This window comes from Nerophis ophidion, linkage group LG01 (genome assembly GCF_033978795.1).
Source record: "Nerophis ophidion isolate RoL-2023_Sa linkage group LG01, RoL_Noph_v1.0, whole genome shotgun sequence".
Lineage (NCBI taxonomy): Eukaryota > Metazoa > Chordata > Actinopteri > Syngnathiformes > Syngnathidae > Nerophis > Nerophis ophidion.
This window is the reverse complement of record NC_084611.1, coordinates 88546821-88562216: the sequence shown is the minus strand read 5'-3', so window position 1 is coordinate 88562216 and position 15396 is coordinate 88546821. Positions and strand designations below refer to the sequence as shown.

Genomic DNA, 15396 nt, shown 5'->3' with positions numbered 1-15396 from the left:
GGAACCAACATAACACATTTTGTACATTGAAGATGCTAAGATCAGTTTAAGCTACAGTATGTCAACAAATGTAAAGAAATCGGATAAGATGGAGAGCCGAGAGAGTTAAAGAGAGAGATGAAGAAAGGTAAGAGTGAGTGAGAGAGAGAGATAATGATGTAGAGAGATTAGAGAGAAATAAGAGGGAGAGCGCGATAAAGGTAGAGAGAGAAAAATTGTGATGATTATTGTTAATATGAATATTCATTAGGCGGGTGTATCTAAGTCAAATCAATGGGATGCATATGAATGATTAATCATCAATATGAATATTCATTGAGTGGGTGTGTCCAAGCATGGCAAATCAATGGGACGTTATGAATGATTAATTGTTGATATGAATATTCATTTAGTGGGTGTGTCTAATCAAGTCGAATCAATGGGATGAATATGAATGGTTAATTATCTATATGAATATTCATTAAATGGGTGTGCCTAATGAATTCAAATCGATGGGATGAATGGTTAATAATTGTTATGAATATTCATTAAGTGGGTGTGCCTAATTACATCAAATCCGTGGGATGACTATAAATGATTAATTATATGAGTGTTCAAGTGAGTGGGTGTGCATAGCTAATCCAAATTAATTAAATTAATGGGATGAAAATGAATTATTAATTATTTATGTGACTATTTAATAATCAGGTGTATCTAATTACGTCAAATCAATGGGATGTATATGAATGGTTAATTATTGATATGCATATTCATTGAGTGGGTGTACCTAATTAATCCAAATCAACGGGATGAATGAGAGTGATTAATGTTTAATTTGAATATTCATTATGTGGGTGTGACTACTTAATTCCAATCAAGGGGATAAATATGGATTAATTATTGATATGCATATTCATTATGTGGTTGCATCTAATTAGGCCAAATCAATGGGATGAATATGGATGATTAATCGTCGATATGAATATTCATTAAATGGGTGTACCTATTTAATTCTAATCATTGGGATGAGTATGAATGTTTTATCATTGATGTGAATATTCATTGTCTGGGTGTAGTTAATTAAGTGAAATCAACGGGTTGAATATAAACAATTAAATACTTATATGAATATTCATTAATTGAGCATACCTAATTAAGCCAAATCAATGGGGCGAATATGAATGAATAATTATCATATGAATATTCATTAAGTGGGTGTGCCTGATGAAATCAAATCATCCATCCATTTGCTACCGCTTACTCCCTTTTGGGGTTGCGGGGGCGCTGGTGCCTATCTCAGCTACAATCAGGCGGAAGGCGGGTTGCACCCTGGAAAAGTCGCCACCTCATCACAGTAAATCAAATCAATTGGATGAATAGGAATGATTATTATTGATATGAATATTCATTAAGCGGGCGTATTTAATTAAGTCAAATCAATGGGACAAATATGAATGATTAATTATCGATATGAATATTCATAGAGTGGCTGTGCCTAATACATCCAAATCAATGGGATGATTATGAATGAGTAATTGTTGCTATGAGCCTAACTACATCAAATCAATTGTATGAATATAAATAATTATCGATAGGAATATCTATTAAGTGGGCGGGCCTAATTTCATCCAAGTCAATGGGACAAATACGAATAATTAATTATCATATGAATATTCAGTAAGAGGGTGTGCCTAATTAAAATCAACGGAATGATTAATTGTTGCTATGAATATTTATTAAGTGGGTGTGGTGTGCCAAATACGCCTAATCAATGGGATGAATATAAATAATTATCGATATGAATATTCATTAAGCGGGTGTATATAATTAAGCCGAATCAATGGGATGAATATGAATGATTAAATACCAATATGAATATTCATTAAGTGGGTGTGTCGATTTAATCAAAATCAATGGGATGAATCTAAATGATTTATTATTGATATGAATATTCATTGAGTGCCTAATTAATTTAAATCGATAGGATGGATATGAATGATTGTTGCTATGAATATTCATTAGGTGGGTGTGCCAAATCAGCGGGATGAATATAAATAATCATCGATATGAATATTCATTAAGCAGGTGTATATAATTAAGCCAAATCAATGGGATGAATATGAATGATCAAATACCAATATGAATATTCATTAAGTGGGTGTGTTGATTTGATCAAAATCAATGGGATGAATCTAAATGATTTATTATTGATATGAATATTCATTGAGTGCCTAATTAATTTAAATCGATAGGATGGATATGAATGATTGTTGCTATGAATATTCATTAGGTGGGTGTGCCAAATCAGCGGGATGAATATAAATAATCATCGATATGAATATTCATTAAGCAGGTGTACATAATTAAGCCAAATCAATGGGATGAATATGAATGATTCAATACTAATATGAATATTCATTAAGTGGGTGTGTCGATTTAATCAAAATCAATGGGATGAATCTAAATGATTTATTATTGATATGAATATTCATTGAGTGGGTGTGCCTAATTAATTTAAATCGAGAGGATGGATATGAATGATTGTTTCTATAAATCTTCATTAATTGGGTGTGCCTAATTACGCCAAATCAATGGGATGAATATAAATAATTATCTATATGAATATTCATTAAGCGGGTGCATCTAATTATGCCAAATAAATGGGATGAATTTGAATGCTTAATTATCGAAATTAATATTCAGTAAGTGGGCGTGCCTAATTCATTCTAACCAATGGGGTGTGTATGAATGATTAAATATCCATATGCATATTCATGGAGTGGGCGTGTCTAATTACACCAAATCAATGGGATGCTTATGAATGATTAATTATTGATTCGAATATTCATCAGGTGGGTGTGTCTAATGAATTGTCCCTGCGGACTCACCCAGCTGTGCTTTCCTCTGCAGGCGTTCAGCAGAGCGCCTCCGGGTGTTGCTGACAGGACAGTGCAGTGCTGCAAGGGACGCACGGAGACGTGACCACGCCGCACTGGACCACACAAACGTGACGGCGGCGTCCTCCTTACTTTGTCTGGTGTCGGTTCTGAAGCCGCCGCTGGACGAGAACATCAGCCCGGCGTCCTTCAGCACCCCCTGCGCACTGGCCCCGCCTCCGCGGGTGCAGCCGATGTCCCCGTGCTCCACCAAGTCCCACATCTGAGGAAAGACCGAGGAAAACGTTGAGTCCGCCCCGGGGACTGCAACGTTGGCGGTTGGGGGTCCTCGCACCTTGCCCTGGGTGAGTCTGTCCCTGTTGAGCAGGTAGACCGAGTTGTCCACGGCAACCAGGCTGACGTTGGCCCCGGGCTCGCCTCTCACGCGCAAGCTGAAGATCTTCCCCGGGATGTGGTCTGACGGGAAGGCGTCCACTGGGCCCACTTGCAGCTGAAACGGCACATGGAGACCACCTCAATGTAGCCCCCCGGGCAATCCCTCAAACAACTTGAAGTTGTCTCTTTTAGTGTCTCTTAGAGTCTTTTATCATCTTTTAGGGCCTCTTAGCTTCTTTTGGCATCTTAGCTTCTTTTAGCGTCTTTTATCATCTCTTAATGTCTTTTAGTGTCTCTTAGAGTCTTTTATCATCTTTTAGGGCCTCTCAGCTTCTTTTGGCATCTTAGCTTCTTTTAGCGTCTTTTGTCATCTCTTAACGTCTTTCCGCATCTCTTATACTCTCTTAGCTTCTTTTAGCGTCTTTTATCATTTCTTAGCTTATTTTAGAGTTTTTTATCATCTTTGAGTGCCTTTTAGCTTCTCTCGGCATCCAAGCTTAATTTAAGCATCTTTTATCATTTTTTAACATCTTTTAGCGTCTTTTATCGTCTCTTAGCTTCTTTTAGCATCTTTTATCATCTCTTAGCGTCTCTAAGCTTTTCTTACCATCTCTTAGCTTCTTTTAGTGTCTTTTATAATCTCTTAGCTTCTCATGGCATCTCTGAGCTTCTTTTAGCGTCTCGTATTCTCTCAGTTTCTTTTAGCGTCTTTTATCATCTCTTAGCTTCTCTGAGCTTCTTTTAGCGTCTTTAATCATCTCTTAGCTTATTTTAGAGTTTTTTATCATCTCTTAGTGTCTTTTAGCTTCTCTTGGCATCCAAGCTTCTTTAAGCATCTTTTATCATCTTTTAGCGTCTTTTATCGTCTCTTAGCTTCTTTTAGCATCTTTTATCATCTCTTAGCGTCTCTAAGCTTTTCTTATCATCTCTTAACGTCTGTTTGCGTCTCTTGTCCTTTATAAGCCTTTATGATAACCTCTTGGCTTATTTCAGCGTCTTTTATCATCTCTTAACGTCTTTTAGTGTCTCTTAGAGTCTTTTATCATCTTTTAGGGCCTCTTAGCTTCTATTGGCATCTTAGTTTCTTTTAGCGTCTTTTATCATCTTTTAGGGCCTCTTAGCTTCTATTGGCATCTTAGTTTCTTTTAGCGTCTTTTATCATCTCTTAACGTCTTTCCGCATCTCTTATCGTCTCTTAGCTTAATTTAGAGTCTTTTATCATCTCTTAGCTTCTTTTAGAGTCTTTTATCATCTCTTAGTGTCTTTTAGCTTCTCTTGGCATCCGAGCTTCTTTTAGCGTCTTTTATCATCAACATCTTTTAGCGTCTTTTATCGTCTCTTAGCTTCTTTTAGCATCTTTTATCATCTCTTAGCGTCTCTAAGCTTTTCTTACCATCTCTTAGATTCTTTTAGTGTCTTTTATCATCTCTTAGCTTCTCTTGGCATCTCTGAGCTTCTTTTAGCGTCTCGTATTCTCTCAGTTTCTTTTAGCGTCTTTTATCATCTCTTAGCTTCTCTGAGCTTCTTTTAGCGTCTTTAATCATCTCTTAGCTTCTTTTAGCTAACGTCTCTTATCGTCTCTTAGCATCGCTTATAATCTCTTAGCGTTGCTTAACTTCTCTTAGCTAGCATCTCTTAATGTTTTTTTTTACGTCTTATCATTTTTCTTAGCTTCTCTTACTTTTTGTTGTCACTTAGCTTCTTTTAGCTTCTGTCAGCTAGCATTTCTTAACGTCTCTTTGCATCTCTTGTTGTCTCTTGGCTTCTTTTAGCGTCTTTTATCATCTCTTAACGTCTTTCCGCATCTCTTATCGTCTCTTAGCTTCTTTTAGCGTCTTTTATCATCTCTTAGCTTATTTTAGAGTTTTTTATCATCTTTGAGTGTCTTTTAGCTTCTCTTGGCATCCAAGCTTCTTTAAGCATCTTTTATCATCTTTTAACATCTTTTAGCGTCTTTTATCGTCTCTTAGCTTCTTTTAGCATCTTTTATCATCGCTTAGCGTCTCTAAGCTTTTCTTATCATCTCTTAACGTCTGTTTGCGTCTCTTGTCCTTTATTAGCCTTTATGATCACCTCTTAGCTTATTTCAGCGTCTTTTATCATCTCTTAACATCTTTTAGTGTCTCTTAGGGTCTTTTATCATCTTTTAGGGCCTCTTAGTTTCTATTGGCATCTTAGTTTCTTTTAGCGTCTTTTATCATCTCTTAACGTCTTTCCGCATCTCTTATCGTCTCTTAGCTTCTTTTAGCGTCTTTTATCATCTCTTAGCTTATTTTAGAGTTTTTTATCATCTTTGAGTGTCTTTTAGCTTCTCTCGGCATCCAAGCTTCTTTAAGCATCTTTTATCATTTTTTAACATCTTTTAGCGTCTTTTATCGTCTCTTAGCTTCTTTTAGCATCTTTTATCATCTCCTAGCGTCTCTAAGCTTTTCTTATCATCTCTTAACGTCTGTTTGCGTCTCTTGTCCTTTATTAGCCTTTATGATCACCTCTTAGCTTATTTCAGCGTCTTTTATCATCTCTTAACGTCTTTTAGTGTCTCTTAGAGTCTTTTATCATCTTTTAGGGCCTCTTAGCTTCTATTGGCATCTTAGTTTCTTTTAGCGTCTTTTATCATCTCTTAACGTCTTTCCGCATCTCTTATCGTCTCTTAGCTTCTTTTAGCGTCTTTTATCAGCTCTTAGCTTCTTTTAGTCTTTTATCATCTCTTAGTGTCTTTTAGCTTCTCTTGGCATCCGAGCTTCTTTTAGCGTCTTTTATCATCAACATCTTTTAGCGTCTTTTATCGTCTCTTAGCTTCTTTTAGCATCTTTTATCATCTCTTAGCGTCTCTAAGCTTTTCTTACCATCTCTTAGCTTCTTTTAGTGTCTTTTATCATCTCTTAGCTTCTCTTGGCATCTCTGAGCTTCTTTTAGCGTCTCGTATTCTCTCAATTTCTTTTAGCGTCTTTTATCATCTCTTAGCATCTTTTATAATCTCTTAGCGTCTCTAAGCTTTTCTTACCATCTCTTAGCTTCTTTTAGTGTCTTTTATCATCTCTTAGCTTCTCTTGGCATCTCTGAGCTTCTTTTAGCGTCTCGTATTCTCTCAGTTTCTTTTAGCATCTTTTATCATCTCTTAGCGTCTCTAAGCTTTTCTTACCATCTCTTAGCTTCTTTTAGTGTCTTTTATCATCTCTTAGCTTCTCTTGGCATCTCTGAGCTTCTTTTAGCGTCTCGTATTCTCTCAGTTTCTTTTAGCGTCTTTTATCATCTCTTAGCTTCTCTGAGCTTCTTTTAGCGTCTTTAATCATCTCTGAGCTTCTTTTAGCAAACGTCTCTTATCGTCTCTTAGCATCGCTTATAATCTCTTAGCGTTGCTTAACTTCTCTTAGCTAGCATCTCTTAATGTTTTTTTACGTCTCTTATCATTTTTCTTAGCTTCTCTTACCTTTTGTTGTCACTCAGCTTCTTTTAGCTTCTGTCAGCTAGCATTTCTTAACGTCTCTTTGCATCTCTTGTTGTCTCTTGGCTTCTTTTAGCGTCTTTTATCATCTCTTAACGTCTTTTAGCATCTCTTATCGTCTCAGCTTTTCTTATCATCTCTTAGCTTCTTTGAGCGTCTTTTATCATCTATTAGTGTCTCTTAGCTTCTCTGAGCTTTTAGCTCGTGTTTTTTTTAGCTTCTTTTAGCTTTTCTTAAATTCTCTTAACGTCACTCATCATCTCTTAGCGTTGCTTAGCGTCTCTTAGCTAGTATCTCTTAGCGTTGGTTTACTTCTCTTAGCTAGTATATCTTAGCGTTGCTTAACTTCTCTTAGCTAGTATATCTTAGCGTTGCTTAACTTCTCTTAGCTAGTATCTCTTAGCGTTGCTTAACTTCTCTTAGCTGGTTTATCTTAGCGTGGCTTAACTTCTCTTAGCTAGTATCTCTTAGCGTTGCTTAACTTCTCTTAGCTAGTATCTCTTAGCGTTGCTTAACTTCTCTTAGCTAGTATCTCTTAGCGTTGCTTAACTTCTCATAGCTAGTATCTCTTAGCGTTGCTTAACTTCTCATAGCTAGTATCTCTTAGCGTTGCTTAACTTCTCTTAGCTAGTATCTCTTGGCGTTGCTTAACTTCTCTTAGCTAGTATCTCTTAGCATTGCTTAACTACTCTTAGGTAGTATCTCTTAGCGTTGCTTAACTTCTCTTAGCTAGTATCTCTAAGCGTTGTTTAACTTCTCTTAGCTGGTATCTCTAAACGTTGCTTAACTTCTCTTAGCTAGTATCTCTTAGCGTTGCTTAACTTCTCTTAGCTAGTATCTCTTAGCGTTGCTTAACTTCTCTTAGCTAGTATCTCTTAGCGTTGCTTAACTTCTCTTAGCTAGTATCTCTTAGCGTTGCTTAACTTCTCTTAGCTCGTATATCTTAGTGTTGCTTAACTTCTCTTAGCTAGTATCTCTTAGCGTTGCTTAACTTCTCTTAGCTAGTATCTCTTAGCGTTGCTTAACTTCTCTTAGCTAGTATAGCTTAGCGTTGCTTAACTTCTCTTAGCTAGTATAGCTTAGCGTTGCTTAACTTCTCTTAGCTAGTATCTCTTAGCGTTGCTTAACTTCTCTTAGCTAGTATCTCTTAGCGTTGCTTAACTTCTCTTAGCTAGTATCTCTTCGCGTTGCTTAACTTCTCTTAGCTAGTATCTCTTAGCGTTGCTTAACTTCTTTTAGCTAGTATCTCTTAGCGTTGCTTAACTTCTCAAAGCTAGTATCTCTTAGCGTTGCTTAACTTCTCTTAGCTAGTATCTCTTAGCGTTGCTTAACTTCTCTTAGCTAGTATCTCTTAGCTAGTATCTCTTAGCGTTGCTTAACTTCTCTTAGCTAGTATATCTTAGCGTTGCTTAACTTCTCTTAGCTAGTATCTCTTAGCGTTGCTTAACTTCTCTTAGCTAGTATCTCTTAGCGCGGCTTAACTTCTCTTAGCTAGTATCTCTTAGCGTTGCTTAACTTCTCTTAGCTAGTATCTCTTAGCGTTGCTTAACTTCTCTTAGCTAGTATCTCTTAGCGTTGCTTAACTTCTCTTAGCTAGTATATCTTAGCGTTGCTTAACTTCTCTTAGCTAGTATCTCTTAGCGTTGCTTAACTTCTCTTAGCTAGTATCTCTTAGCGTTGTTTAACTTCTCTTAGCTAGTATCTCTTAGCATTGCTTAACTTCTCTTAGCGAGTATCTCTTAGCGTTGCTTGACTTCTCTTAGCTAGTATCTCTTAGCGTTGCTTAACTTCTCTTAGCTAGTATCTCTTAGCGTTGCTTAACTTCTCTTAGCTAGTATCTCTTAGCGTTGCTTAACTTCTCTTAGCTAGTATCTCTTAGCGTTGCTTAACTTCTCTTAGCTCATATATCTTAGCGTTGCTTAACTTCTCTTAGCTAGTATATCTTAGCGTAGCTTAACTTCTCATAGCTAGTATCTGTTAGCGTTGCTTAACTTCTCTTAGCGAGTATCTCTTAGCGTTGCTTAACTTCTCTTAGCTAGTATCTCTTAGCATTGCTTAACTTCTGTTAGCTAGTATCTCTTAGCGTTGCTTAACTTCTCTTAGCTAGTACCTATTAGCGTTGCTTAACTTCTCTTAGCTAGTATATCTTAGCGTTGCTTAACTTCTCTTAGCTAGTATCTCTTAGCATTGCTTAACTTCTCTTAGCTAGTATCTCTTAGCGTTGCTTAACTTCTCTTAGCTAGTATCTCTTAGCGTTGCTTAACTTCTCTTAGCTAGTATCTCTTAGCGTTGCTTAACTTCTCTTAGTATCTCTTAGCGTTATTTAACTTCTCTTAGCTAGTATATCTTAGCGTAGCTTAACTTCTCATAGCTAGTATCTCTTAGCGTTGCTTAACTTCTCTTAGCGAGTATATCTTAGCGTTGCTTAACTTCTCATAGCTAGTATCTCTTAGCGTTGCTTAACTTCTCTTAGCTAGTATCTCTTAACGTTGCTTAACTTCTCTTAACTAGTATATCTTAGCGTTGCTTAACTTCTCTTAGCTAGTATCTCTTAACGTTGCTTAACTTCTCTTAGCTAGTATCTCTTAGCGTTGCTTAACTTCTCTTAGCTAGTATATCTTAGCGTTGCTTAACTTCTCTTAGCTAGTATATCTTAGCGTTGCTTAACTTCTCTTAGCTAGTATCTCTTAGCGTTGCTTAACTTCTCTTAGCTAGTATCTCTTAGCGTTGCTTAACTTCTCTTAGCTAGTATCTCTTAGCGTTGCTTAACTTCTCTTAGCTAGTATATCTTAGCGTAGCTTAACTTCTCATAGCTAGTATCTGTTAGCGTTGCTTAACTTCTCTTAGCGAGTATCTCTTAGCGTTGCTTAACTTCTCTTGGCTAGTATCTCTTAGCATTGCTTAACTTCTCTTAGCTAGTATCTCTTAGCGTTGCTTAACTTCTCTTAGCTAGTATCTCTTAGCGTTGCTTAACTTCTCTTAGCTAGTATCTCTTAGCGTTGCTTAACTTCTCTTAGCTAGTATCTCTTAGCGTTGCTTAACTTCTCTTAGCTAGTATATCTTAGAGATGCTTAACTTCTCTTAGCTAGTATCTCTTAGCGTTGCTTAACTTCTCTTAGCTAGTATATCTTAGCGTTGCTTAACTTCTCTTAGCTAGTATCTCTAAGCGTTGCTTAACTTCTCTTAGCTAGTATATCTTAGTGTTGCTTAACTTCTCTTAGCGAGTATCTCTTAGCGTTGCTTAACTTCTCTTAGCTAGTATCTCTTAGCGTTGCTTAACTTCTCTTAGCTAGTATCTCTTAGCGTTGCTTAACTTCTCTTAGCTAGTATATCTTAGCGTAGCTTAACTTCTCATAGCTAGTATCTGTTAGCGTTGCTTAACTTCTCTTAGCGAGTATCTCTTAGCGTTGCTTAACTTCTCTTAGCTAGTATCTCTTAGCATTGCTTAACTTCTCTTAGCTAGTATCTCTTAGCGTTGCTTAACTTCTCTTAGCTAGTATATCTTAGAGTTGCTTAACTTCTCTTAGCTAGCATCTCTTAGCGTTGCTTAACTTCTCTTAGCTAGTATATCTTAGTGTTGCTTAACTTCTCTTAGCTAGTATCTCTTAGAGTTGCTTAACTTCTCTTAGCTAGTATCTCTTAGCGTTGCTTAACTTCTCTTAGCTAGTATCTCTTAGCGTTGCTTAACTTCTCTTAGCTAGTATCTCTTAGCGTTGCTTAACTTCTCTTAGCTAGTATCTCTTAGCGTTGCTTAATTTCTCTTAGCTAGTATCTCTTAGCGTTGCTTAACTTCTCTTAGCTAGTATATCTTAGCGTTGCTTAACTTCTCTTAGCTAGTATCTCTTAGCGTTGCTTAACTTCTCTTAGCTAGTATATCTTAGCGTTGCTTAACTTCTCTTAGCTTATTTATCTTAGCGTTGTTTAACTTCTCTTAGCTAGTATCTCTTAGCGTTGCTTAACTTCTCTTAGCTAGTATCTCTTAGCGTTGCTTAACTTCTCTTAGCTCGTATATCTTAGCGTTGCTTAACTTCTCTTAGCTAGTATCTCGTCGCGTTGCTTAACTTCTCTTAGCTAGTATCTCTTCGCGTTGCTTAACTTTTCTTAGCTGGTTTATCTTAGCGTTACTTAACTTCTCTTAGCTAGTATCTCTTAGCGTTGCTTAACTTCTCTTAGCTAGTATCTCTTAGCGTTGCTTAACTTCTCTTAGCTAGTATCTCTTAACGTTGCTTAACTTCTCTTAGCTAGTATCTCTTAGCGTTGCTTAACTTCTCTTAGCTAGTATCTCTTAGCGTTGCTTAACTTCTCTTAGCTAGTATATCTTAGAGTTGCTTAACTTCTCTTAGCTAGCATCTCTTAGCATTGCTTAACTTCTCTTAGCTAGTATATCTTAGCGTTGCTTAACTTCTCTTAGCTAGTATACCTTAGCGTTGCTTAACTTCTCTTAGCTAGTATCTCTTCGCGTTGCTTAACTTCTCTTAGCTAGTATCTCTTAGCGTTGCTTAACTTCTCTTAGCTAGTATCTCTTAGCGTTGCTTAACTTCTCTTAGCTAGTATCTCTTAGCGTTGTTTAACTTCTCTTAGCTAGTATCTCTTAGCATTGCTTAGCGTCTTAGTGAAAAATGCTTTGGCCTCCATTTTATTTCAACTTCTTAGCATATTTGTGTTAGTTAGACTTTGCCGAACAAACAATATTAAAGTACATTTCTCTGGACTCGGTCCTAGGACGCACTCACATCTCCAACGCAGGAGTCGGCCACATCCACCCAGATGGAGTCGGCCATCACCTCCTCCCGGAATCCTGCCATAAGGCTGAAGAAGGCCACGAAGCGGAAGGAGGGCATAATTTCGGGCGTGACGGTCACCCCCACGCTGGTGACCAGCTGTCCGGTCACGTCTATCCGCTTGGCATCGATGATCTTGCCTTTGTTGACCACCTGGCAGGTACAGCAAGGTGTTCAAGACCCTGGCGAGGGTGCCAAGGCGACTGGGGACCCACCAGGTAGGTGATGTGGCGGACGCGGTCTCGGACTTTGGGCTCGGCAGCGATGGTGAGTTTGAAGGACAGCCGGTCGCCTACGGACGCCGTGTTGGTGCTGGTGGAGATGTGGAGGTAGGTCATGCTGAGCCTGGTTCTGTACGGGAGGAGGATTATTTGGTTCTTAGCCTGCTGGTCCGGTTTGAGGCCCGCCTGCATGGTCTCGACCTGTAGAAGAACACCGACTTCATCCGTCCGTCACATCATTTAACGACACAATCACCAGACGGTTCTCACAACGAGGGTTTGGCTGCGATGGCCGTCGGGCATGTTGACCGTGGCCCTGGTCGTGCCCGAGCCCAGCATCATGGGCTCCTTCAGCATGTTCACCTTCACCGGGATGTTGCGAGCCGGGGAGCCGTCCGGGTGGCTCACCTGGATCTGGGGAGATGGTTTTAGAGGGTGAGCAGCCGTCAGCGAGCTGAATGTGCGGAAACCGTACGGTGAAGTCAAAGGGGAGTCCTGGTTTGAAGAACTTCTGTGTGTCTTTGAAGGACAGGACGTAGGGGGAGTCCACAATCCTGATGCCCGTCTTCGTCGCTTCCACCAGGTCGCTGCCTTCAGAAGGTGCGAAAAGAAGGGACCAAAATCTATCATCTCTTTCAATTGTTGGCTCCACTTTTAAGAGAACGGGCGTTCAAACCAACAACCCTCTGACCCGACCTAAGTCTTACATCTCTGGCCTGCCTCCGTCTTAGTTCGGAGGGTGGCATGGGTGTGTGAAAGATCAAGGAAGATGGCGGTGATCATCGTTGAACAAAGACTCGTTTTTTTTTCAATTACATTTTATTATCAAAAGTATTTATTAACACACCCGAAAATACCGAAAATTTGCATTGGTATCGGTTCAAAAGTGAACGATACCAACCCCTACTATTGTCTATGATACTATCATGGACCTGGACCACATGCATCTATCAAACAGCCTGTACGTAATGAACGCAATACTTACAGTATTAAGACTTTGTAGGGCGCAACAAAACTATACACAAATGCCATCAAATCATCTTGGGCTTGCCACTGCCATTGAGACTCAGAAATGTGATGATAAAACAAGATACCAGCAGTTATCATAATCAACTTATTTTTTAAAAATTATATATTATTATCAAAAGTATTTATTAACACACCCGAAAATACCGACAATTGGTACTGGTATTGGTCCAAATGGGAACAATACCAACCCCTACTATTGTTTATGGTACTATCATGGACCTGGACTACATGCATCCATCAAACAGCCGGTGTGTAAAAAATGCAATACTTACAGTATTAACATTTTGTAGGGCGCAACAAAACTATACATGAATACCATCAAAACGCCTTGGGCTTGCCACTGCCATTGAGACTCATAAATGTGATAATAAAACAAAACATCCTAATCAACTTATTTTTTTTCAATTACATGTTATTATCAAAAGTATTTATTAACACACCCGAAAATACCGACAATTGGTACTGGTATCGGTCCAAATGTGAACGATACCAACCCCTCTTATTGTCTATTATATTGTTATGGACCAGGAGTACATCCATCCCTCAAACAACTGGTGCGTAATAAACGGAATACTTACAGTATGAACACTTTGTAGGGCGCAACACAACTATACACGAATGCCATCAAATCGTCTTGGGCTTGCCACTGCCATTGAGACTCAGAAATGTGATGATAAAACAAGATACCAGCAGTTATCATAATCAACTTGTTTTTTTAAATTATATTTTATTATTAAAATACCGAAAATTGGTACTTTTCATATATAATTAAAAAAAATAAGTTGATTATGATAACTGCTGGTATCTTTCTTGTTTTATCATCACACTACTCAGAAATGTGATAACAAAAGTTCTTGGGATTTTTTGGTTCTTTGTTGTTGCTATTTTTGTATTATGAGAATTTATTATTGGATCATGTTGTACTGCATTTTAATCTTTTGTTTGTGGTTGTGTGATGTTTTTTGCCTGGACCCCAGGAAGAATAGTCTCCACTGCGGTGTAGACTAATGGGGATCCTTAATAAACTAAACTAAGCCCAAGGCGTTTTGAAGGCATTTGTGTATAGTTTTTTGTTGTGCCCTACAAAGTGTCAACACTGTAAGTATTGTGTTTACTACGCACCGGCTGTTTGATAAATGCATGTAGTCCAGGTCCATGATAGTATCATAGACAATAGTAGGGGTTGGTATTGTTCACATTTGGACCGATACCAATGCCAATTTTCGGTATTTTCGGGTGTATTAATAAATACTTTTGATGATAAAATGTAATTGAAAAAAATAAGTTGAATAAGATATCACACCCGAAAATACTGAAAATTGGTACTGGTATCGGTCCAAATGTGAACGATACCAACCCCTACTATTGTCTATTATTTCATTATGGACCTGGACTACATGCATCCATCAAACAGTTGGTGTGTAAAAAATGCAATACTTACAGTATTAACACTTTGTAGGGCGCAACAAAACTATACACGAATGCCATCAAATCGTCTTGGGCTTGCCACTGCCATTGAGACTCAGAAATGTGATAATAAAACAAGATATCATAATCAACTTATTTTTTTCAATTACATTTTATTCTCAAAGTATTTGTTAACACACTCGAAAATACCGAAAATTGGCATTGGTATCGGTCCAAATGTGAACGATACCAATCCCTCTTATTGTCTATTATATTGTTATGGACAAGGAGTACATGCATCCCTCAAACAGCTGGTGCGTAATAAACGGAATACTTACAGTATTAACACTTTGCAGGGCGCAACAAAACTATACACGAATGCCATCAAATCGTCTTGGGCTTGCCACTGCCATTGAGACTCAGAAATGTGATAATGAAACAAGATATCCTAATCAACTTATTTTTTTCCAATTACATTTTATTCTCAAAAGTATTTGTTAACACACCCGAAAATACAGAAAATTGGCATTGGTATCGGTCCAAATGTGAACAATACTAACCCCTACTATTGTCTATGGTACTATCATGGACCTGGACTACATGCATCTATCAAACAGCCTGTGCGTAATAAACACAATACTTAAAGTATTAACACTTTGTAGGGCGCAACAAAACTATACACGAATGCCATCAAATAGTTTTGGGCTTGCCACTGCCATTGAGACTCAGAAATGTGATAATAAAACAAAACATCCTAATCAACTTATTTTTTTTCAATTACATGTTATTATCAAAAGTATTTATTGACACACCCCGGAAATACCGACAATTGGTATCGGTCCAAATGTGAACGATACTAACCCCTACTATTGTTTATTATTTTATTATTGTATTGTTTTTATGATTGTGCTGAAAATTGTCATTTCCCCTCAGGGATTTAATCAAGTATTTCTATGATTCTGATACTGATTGTGGACCTGGACTACATGCATCTATTACCTTGGTCAAGTGCACAGTTCCAGCGTGTATGTAAATAGTGCAACAGACAGCTCATTAGGCACATTTTCTGACAGAACGCCTTTAGAAACACATTGTTTACCGGTCTCGGTGAGGACGGAAGCTTTGACGTAGAGGGAGCTGCCCGCCAATGCCCGGATGTTGGGGTACGCCCTCTTCAGCTCGTCCAAGCTCAGCGTCACGACTCCGCCCTCCAGCTGCAAGCAGACACTTGTGGTGACGAGCGCACCGGCGGACGTTCGGAA

General features: G+C 38.1%; 1 protein-coding gene across 1 annotated transcript in view; it reads right to left on the bottom strand.

Moving 5' to 3' along the window:
• LOC133561489 (complement C3-like) overlaps nt 1–15396 on the bottom strand; it is an 87209-nt gene that overhangs the window by 54077 nt on the left and 17736 nt on the right. Inside the window, exons 12-19 of the mRNA XM_061914783.1 lie at nt 15234–15348; nt 12174–12289; nt 11969–12112; nt 11693–11899; nt 11430–11630; nt 3211–3366; nt 3009–3138; nt 2868–2936 (exon numbers count right to left, since the gene is read on the bottom strand). Of these exons, the coding sequence (XP_061770767.1) occupies nt 2868–2936; nt 3009–3138; nt 3211–3366; nt 11430–11630; nt 11693–11899; nt 11969–12112; nt 12174–12289; nt 15234–15348 (1138 nt within the window). The remainder of the gene's footprint in view (nt 1–2867; nt 2937–3008; nt 3139–3210; nt 3367–11429; nt 11631–11692; nt 11900–11968; nt 12113–12173; nt 12290–15233; nt 15349–15396) is intronic.